This window comes from Xiphophorus couchianus, chromosome 24, assembly GCF_001444195.1.
Source record: "Xiphophorus couchianus chromosome 24, X_couchianus-1.0, whole genome shotgun sequence".
Lineage (NCBI taxonomy): Eukaryota > Metazoa > Chordata > Actinopteri > Cyprinodontiformes > Poeciliidae > Xiphophorus > Xiphophorus couchianus.
The window spans coordinates 15,724,176-15,732,553 of NC_040251.1; the positions used below are offsets into that span (position 1 = coordinate 15,724,176).

Below are 8,378 nucleotides of genomic sequence, written 5' to 3' on the forward strand. Positions count from 1 at the left end.
CCTAATAAGAATTACATTCAGAAAATGTTGATCAACCATTGTTGTATAAAAATATATTTATTAATTTTAGAACTAAAATTAGCATTTCAGAGCATTTTAGTTCTACAATGATTAGAACCAATAATTATTTTAGTTCCAAAAATGAAATATGAATATGAATTAATATGAATATGAATATGAATATGAATATGTATATATATATATATATATATATATATATATATATATATATATATATAGATAGATATAGATATAGATATATATGTATATATATATCTATATCTATATAGATATAGATATATATATATAGATAGATAGATAGATAGATAGATAGATAGATAGATAGATAGATAGATACACAAAACATGACAGAATAGAATGCTTAAAATTTACTTAAGTGATTTTTTTATCTTAAATTTAAGATAGGATATATCAAACCACCATTATTATTATTATTATTATTATTATTATTATTATTATTATTATTATTGTAGTAGTAGTAGTTGTTGTTGAGAAGTCGACACTTCTAGCTAGAAAAAATATGAGGATTAAGGAGCTAGGCAAATGGTACATAGTGTCCAAGACATTCGTTTTAGTTATTTATTTACTTACTTAAAAACTAATTAGTTAATTAATTAATATATTTTTTATTTACTTATTTATTAATCAATTTGTTTATTATTTATTTATTTATTTAGACATTTATTAATTCATTTATTTTCCAATTTTAAACTGCCAGAAACGCCAATCACAACATGGCGGCGACGCTGGCGGGTGTCAGGGGTTTCTCGTGCGGCTTCTATTCTTCAAAGTCTACACTCTGCGCACGTCCATCACCGGAAGCCTCGCCGCTTATTGGCTGATTCAGCCATTCAAAAGAGACAATTCCCCCAGGCTGCCCCAGCTTTCCCAACGCTTCACTCTCGCACGTAGAAACAGAAACCGAAGCCTCACACGCCGGTGTAAATAACTCCCGTAAATCCCACGGCGAAATGAAAGCGAGCTGCAAAACAGAAAAACACATTCCAGAGGCTTGTTTTGGCGCATCTGTGAGTCACCTGCTAATCTCGCAGATCAGTTGTTAAAAACACATTCCTGAGTATTAAGTGTTGTTTTGAAGCGTGTTGGGGTTATTTGGATTAATTAGGATTTGAAATGTGCAACAGAAATTATGCGTATTGAGTCATTTGTAAAGGCCGTGAGAATGTAAACAACTCTGACGTCCCAGTTGTTATATAAGGACTGTTGTGGCCTATTTTTAAACCTGTGGGTATCCCTAACCAACCGGAACATTGTGTTTCCTATTTCCATCCTTCAGCATTCCCGCTCTAATCTGAACATTTGGTTAAAACACTGGTTCAGTGTATTATATTCTCCTGTGCTTATGTTTATACTTTGCTGTATCTGTACAAAATGAACCCTCTGAATGAAAAACAGCCATCTCACTCACTCTTGAGCAACTGCGTCAGAGGTTTCAGCCAGTGCAGTCATAATCTGAAGCAATGCTGCCATCAGATGGCTGCTGCGATTCATCCCACATGTGTGCATGCAAATTTTCTAATCTGAGCTTCAAGAAGGGTGGTATTTTTGTTTACCATGTGGATCACAAAGACAATCAGAAAAGCTGTGAAATGCCTGCTTGAGACATCTGCTCATCAGATCATCCTGGTAATTAGTCAGTAATTCCGTCCATGATCTCCAGGATCATGAATTTGTATCCATGTGGGGATTGTTTTTATTTTTGTATTAATCCCCCATCAAGCAGATTACACCTCAAAATCCAAGGTGTCAGAGTGAAGAGGGTCTTAGCTCCCTAAAAAGCAACAACAACCACAAATATTCACCAGATTAAGGCTAATCCTGACTAGTCCCAATCACTATTGTTCTCAAAGTTGGACTCCTGTTCCTTTTCTTGTTTTTGTTTTGCACAGGAGTTAATTTAGAAGGGCTTAACCTCTGCAGTTTTCGTGAAAGCAAAACCGTAAACATGCAGGATAAAGTGTCAAAATTCAGTCAAAAAAACCCCAACAACAACAAAGAGATTATTGTTAAGATAAAACAACCAGAGAAAAACAGAAATCCAAAACAATAATAGCATATAAAAGTAATATTTTTGATATTTTATTTCCAAAAAGAGAGTTAATTGGGTTTTTGTTACTCCAGACCAATTATGGTAAAAAAAAAAAAAAAACAACAACCCCAAAACGGCTCAACCAGCATCCAGACTTCTGCTCATGGCAATACTGACATCTAGGGGCAAAAAGACAGAAAACACCTTTTATTTTAAAAATCCACTCAAAAACAAAAGCGATATTGAATTTAAAATTGTATCCTGTATTTTATGATTTATTGTTATAACAATAACAATAAAAGTGACAATAAAATATATTTGGGGTCTTTTTTAGATTAATATATTGTCTTGACTGCATGTTATATCATCACAAATACTGCTCTTAAAAAAATATCAATTTTTAACAGGCTTGATCAGGAAACCAGCTACACAACACTGCACACTTTTACTAATATTTTAAAATGAATTGATATGTACTGATGCTCTGGTGGATCCAAAAGTAAAAAATAAAATAAAATAAGAAAACGTAAAATATTCTTGCAATACTTAGTTGCTGGAGTTTTCAAACACTTTTAATGTCTATGATAATCGGGAGACTGGAAAATTTTATAAATATTATATTAATAATAATAACTATTACATTACTAAATAATATTATAAAATTATTAAATAATATTGACTATATTATATACTGAGACAGATTTATCTCCAACACACTTGTCAAACTCTAAAAGCGGAAAACGGAAGACAAATAAGAAGACACTTCCGGTTTGTATTTTTTCAAAACATAAGTGGTGATTTTTATTCACAGTTTATTCACGTGACGTGTTTTAGTTTTTTAATGTCACTTCCGTTTTTCTCCGAAGTCGATGCTAGCAGCGGCTAGCTTACGTTTCTGTACGTCGGAGCAGGAAAAGAAAACCACTGCGCGGCGATAGCAGAGCCGAACCACCAGCGGAGGAAACATGGTGTCCACGGCGGCTCTCTTTCTCGTCTCTTTGGCCTCTGCATGTGAACAAGTTTTTGCTGAAAGACAGCTAATTTATGCTACAGTGGTGAGTGTTAATAATGTTGTAAGCTGTCCAGACCTGCACCGATATGGCTGAACTCTACAGAATTGCCTTCAAAATGTGTGAAATATTGTTTTCATTTGCGCTTGTGTCAACATGCTTGGTTAATTATGCAACTTTTTGAGTGTTGTGAAATTTTTTGATTCACTTGTATTAATTCGGCTCGAAAATAAACCATTTTGGTTTACGTTAATTTGAATAATGTCACAGTTTTTCGTTTATAGGGCTAGCTAAGCCTCTCTAAAGCTGCACTACATATTAAAACAATATGTGTTTTATTAATTTTTAAGTAATGTTAATGTTTATTTCAGAATAACATATTTGGAACAAAGTGTAAGATGACACCTTTGCAGAGACAAAGACATAAAGTAATATGAACAGTCTGCTCAGCTAGCACAATGTAATCAGGAAGACAGAAGTTATTGAACGGCTATTATCATGTTTTTCTTCTCTGTGTTAAATGTAAAGTCACTTCCTATTTCTTAATAGTCTGCCATCCTTCACTTCTGTTTTTAACATTTTCATAAAAAACAATGTAGCACGCAAGATATAACTGAATACAATTTTTACTATTCAAATAAATTCTTATCTACTTTGCCTTATTTTCCTAACAAAACAGACAGGCTTTCTGACTGAAATTATTTTGAGATTAGTCATGTTTTACTGTGCAAAGATGGATCCTTATTGGGGATGTCAGAGTTGACGAATACAGAATAAGAACACAGACCATTTTTCCCATTTATATCTTTTACAGGTGTTGCTAATTTTGCTTATAAAGGTCAAAAGGTCATGCACATTCGTAGAAACCGTCACCTAGTTTCTGAGGTTTCCAGTGAAACCTGAAGCAAACTAGATTAAGACTCTATAAAGGGATAATCCAGCCTACAAATAGAGTTTGCGCAGCTGGTTTGTCTTTTTTTTGGCTGTTATGGATGCATCAGTTTGGGGTGTTAGCTCATGTGGGACGAACCGGCAAGCCGCACTTCCCTGTGGTGGCTTGAGAACTGAGTAGTGAAACCATGTTATTTGAAGTGTCAGCAGTGTTGTGGTGATACTAAGTCAAAGAAAATACTTTAACCTGTTTTACTGGACTATTGAGCCTGCAAGGAGAGTGAGGTATGATTACAAAACCCTTGTTTGTAATGGAAATGTTACTTTTGTGGTGGGTTGTTTGACCTGTGCAAACTGGTTTTAAAGAATCTGGTTGTAAAGCTGTGGGACCCACCAGCTTTTGAATGATAAACGTTTGGCAGATACTTGGAAATTCCTGCAGTCAGCTGACTTTACTAAAAACCTTTACTGACACAGATAAAAGTGCAACGAAGGTGCCAGCTGATGATTTTGATGACTCTGCATTTTAAGTTTGGACGTCTTTCACTTTAGCTCTTTGGTTTGAATGGACAAGTGTTTGTTTTGGTTCATTTGAATCCTGATGGCATAAAAGAGCCATAATAATTCAAATCAGCAAAAATGACCTGTTTAACTATATCCCATAATAGATCTATGACATCATGATCCTTGTTATTTCTGTCTACATGTTGCCTGACCTCCTTCAACTCCTCCTTCCTCCAGTTGTATCGACATGGTGACAGGTCACCAGTGAGAGCTTTTCCTACTGACCCTTACCAAGAAAGCGCCTGGCCTCAGGGCTTTGGACAGCTATCGCAGGTAAAATAGCTTTTAGTTTTGCTCTCTCTACAGCCAGAGGTGGGTAAGTACACAAAACTTTACTCAAGTAAGAGTAGCACTACTTCAACATACTTTTACTCTAGTAAAAGTAAAAAGTAGCCGATATTTGGTAAAAAGAAAACTCAAATACTGATCAAACATCTATCATTTAATATTTAAAAATTATATCATCAGATGGACCAAAATGTAAATTTTGTGGAACTTTGGGGTATTTTATGGATCAAAATTAAGATAATTTAAATAAATAACATAATTACAAAATAACAAAAAAATCCTAATCAAATTCTTTTGATATAAAGTTTATGAAACTTTGACAAAAACTGCAGGTTAAAACAAGCTTGTTCTTCATTCAGTGAAGTTACTCACTGTGGGGAGAGAATCAATTTTACTGAAGTAAAAGTAGAAATACTTCATAATAAAATTACTGAAGTAAAAGTAGAAATACTTCATAATAAAATTACTCCAATAAAGTAAAAAGTACAGCGCAGTCAAAAATACTCCAAAAAGTAAATTTTTTCAAAAAATTACTCAAGTAAATATGAGTAATTGTAATTAGTTACTGACTCTAGAAGTACAGTAAAGTTAAATGAGTATATTGATTAGATTTCTGGTGGTTCCAAATGTCTGGTTTGTGTTGAAAGGTTGGGATGAGGCAGCACTATGAGTTGGGCCAGTATCTGCGGACGCGGTACAAAGGCTTCCTCAATGAATCCTACATCCGCCACGAGGTGAGACATGGAAACACCACCTTTCTTCTAGATCACTTGAGAATTAGCAAACACCTAAACACATTTTCTCTTCTTCCACCAGATTTTAGTTCGCAGCACAGACGTTGATCGCACCCTGATGAGTGCTGAGGCCAACCTTGCAGGTCTGAACAACTGGATTCTGTCTTTCTTTTTTTATGAAGTAATCCTTAACCTTCAGTGTGTCGGGTTTTTTTGCGTAGGCCTCTACCCCCCTGAAGGTCAGCAGATATTTCAACCCAGTTTAAAGTGGCAGCCCATACCGGTGCACACGGTACCGGAAAACGAAGAAAAGGTTGGTGTTTTGGGTTTATGCGATGCTCCAGCTGAAACTGCAGATTCCTGATTTTGTGTTATTATTTTTCTTTTCAGCTGCTCTCATTTCCTTTGAACGACTGTCCTCGCTACAAACAGCTGATGAATGAGACTGAAAACACAGCAGAATTTATCAATGTCACAACAAAATACCGGGTACATCATTTCTCCTCTTTTAAAAAAATTCTTTTAAGTAAAATCTGTTTCACTATTAAAAATAATGTATTAATTTCCAAGGAAAGTAATTATTTCTACCTAATTCTTTAGGACTTTATAGAGATGGTAAAAAATAAAACAGGACTGAAGGTAGCAACTGTGGAATCAGTGTGGAGTGTGTATGACACACTATTCTGCGAGGTAAAAATCCCAACACACACACAAAAGTAAAACCAGCATTTAAAATTAAGCAATTTTCAGCTTTTTTATTGGTTACAGAATCAGAAAATACAGAAAGAATGTGACTTTTATTTATAAATATATCATGAAAAACAGCATTTTAGGGTAAACTATGCTGTCAGTCGTCAAATATGGAAAATTCTTTGACAAATAAGCAAATTATTCACCTTAAATGTCCTTTATCTTGAATTTGGGTCATTTTTTTAGGTGTTCACCTTTAGAAATAATACCAACCGATACAAAAATATGACAGTCTAAACAAAACCTACACAAAGAAAGTCGCTCAAACCTGCTTGACCTCTTCAGGGCATCTCTGTTTTATATTTCTTAGTCACTGTGTGTGTTTGCTTTACGTCCTCAGTCCCGACACAACATGTCCGCTCCACACTGGGTGACTCCCGACGTCATGGAGAAGCTCAGATTTCTGAAAGACTTCGGATTTCAGGTAGAAGTCGCAGCAACATCTCGGCTTTTCTTTGAGGTTTCTGATAATATTGAAGAAGTTTAACGCGGTTTTTCATGCTGAATGTTCGCAGGTCCTATTCGGGATTTACAAACAACAAGAGAAGAGTCGCCTGCAGGGAGGTACGTACGTTTTGGAGGATTTTTCCACAAACATGTAAAAACACGTCACTCTTGATCAGTAATAGTTTGATGGAAAAATGAGAGCTGCTGTCTCTCTTCCAGGTCTCCTGCTGGGGGAAATTGTGAAGAATCTCACCAAGATGGCCGCCCCACACCCACAACGACAATTAAAACTGATGATGCTCTCAGCGGTGAGATGCTGATGATTCACACCGATTTAGGTTTTTAACTCTGAAGTTAAAGCATTCAGCTTCTATGCACTGTAAATCTGGAACAAGCTTCCATAAAACTGCAAAACAGTCGAAACACTGATTTCTGAAAAGACCCACCTGTTTAGAGTTGCTTTAAACCAATAATCACAGCAACATTGACCAACATAATGGATGTTTTTGATGATGGCACTTAACCAAATGTATTGTTACATACACGTATGATGTTTTTATTTTCATATTTTTATGATGTAACACTCTTTGAACTGCCTGCAATGAAATACAGATAAGCTTGATTGATTGAAGTTGTTTTTTCTGGTTGCTACACAGCATGACACAACCGTAGTTGCTCTTCAGGCCAGCTTGAATGTGTTCAACGGGAAGCAGGCGCCTTACGCCTCCTGCCACATAATTGAACTGTACAGGGAAGACAACGGGTTGGTATTTTATTTTTGAGATCATATGTCACTAAATAAGAGATTATTTGCACTAATTGCGTGTGTGTGTTTAGATCTGCGTCCGTGTCGATGTTTTACCGCAACGACACCAGCGTGCCGCCGTACCCAGTCCAGTTGCCAGGCTGCGCTCATGTCTGCCCCCTAGAGGACTTTGTGAGGATCACAAAGCCGTTCATCTCAGACGACAGGGACAAGGAATGTCAGGTGCCGTCAAAGGGGAGAGACAGACGTGAGATTCCTGCGTGCCGCTGCCGTCAACACTGACGATCAGCTTCTGGTGGGTCCTCACTGCATTTCTTTTCTTTCTTGTTTCCGTTTTAAAGAAGTGATCATCGGCCTGGCCTTGTCCGGCTGCCTGCTCCTCGCCGTCATCGCCGTCCTCCTCGGAGTCATTTGCCGACACAAGGAGTCCAATAGGAACAGGGGATACCATCATGTGATCAACCAGGAAGCCGGAGAGGAATCCTGACAGAGGCGCAAGCTACTGCTTCGGGGATCGACGAGTTTCGCCTCTTGGGACAGCAGCAGCAGCAGCGATGATGAAGAAGAAAAGCTTTAAGTGACAATAATCTTGGAATTATCAATACAGTTCACTGTGCCTTGCATCGAATTTGGACACTGCGAAAATAGTTTTTATTGCAAATATCTTAGTACTTTTGAAATAAGGCAAAACTACCTTATAGATAACCTTTCAGCAAAATATAAGAGCTTGTTTTAACCCAATAATTCATTAATATTGATTAAAAAGTTCTGGTTCCACTGGCAGATTATTTTACTTATAACACAGGAAAATATCTTGTTATAAGTGAAGTTATCTGCCAATGGAAATAGAATTTTTT

The 8,378-nt window shown here is 36.3% G+C and overlaps 1 protein-coding gene across 2 annotated transcripts; it reads left to right on the top strand.

Annotated features, from left to right (window-relative positions):
- The first annotated feature begins 914 nt into the window (after window positions 1-914).
- acp2 (acid phosphatase 2, lysosomal) lies at window positions 915-8,204 on the top strand. Of its 2 annotated transcripts, XM_028010280.1 has the most exons (14): window positions 915-1,049; window positions 2,938-3,126; window positions 4,714-4,809; window positions 5,472-5,558; window positions 5,641-5,701; window positions 5,780-5,871; window positions 5,949-6,047; window positions 6,159-6,248; window positions 6,649-6,732; window positions 6,824-6,872; window positions 6,975-7,063; window positions 7,412-7,518; window positions 7,593-7,768; window positions 7,863-8,204. In XM_028010280.1, the coding sequence occupies exons 2-14, from the start codon at window positions 3,037-3,039 to the stop codon at window positions 8,006-8,008; spliced, it is 1,266 nt and encodes a 421-aa protein (XP_027866081.1). In that variant the 5' UTR covers window positions 915-1,049; window positions 2,938-3,036; the 3' UTR covers window positions 8,009-8,204. The 2 variants fall into 2 exon arrangements, with proteins under 2 accessions (XP_027866081.1, XP_027866082.1); XM_028010281.1 differs by lacking the exon at window positions 915-1,049 and having other exon boundaries at window positions 2,875-3,126; window positions 7,593-7,743; window positions 7,863-8,022.
- Window positions 8,205-8,378: the final 174 nt, after the last annotated feature.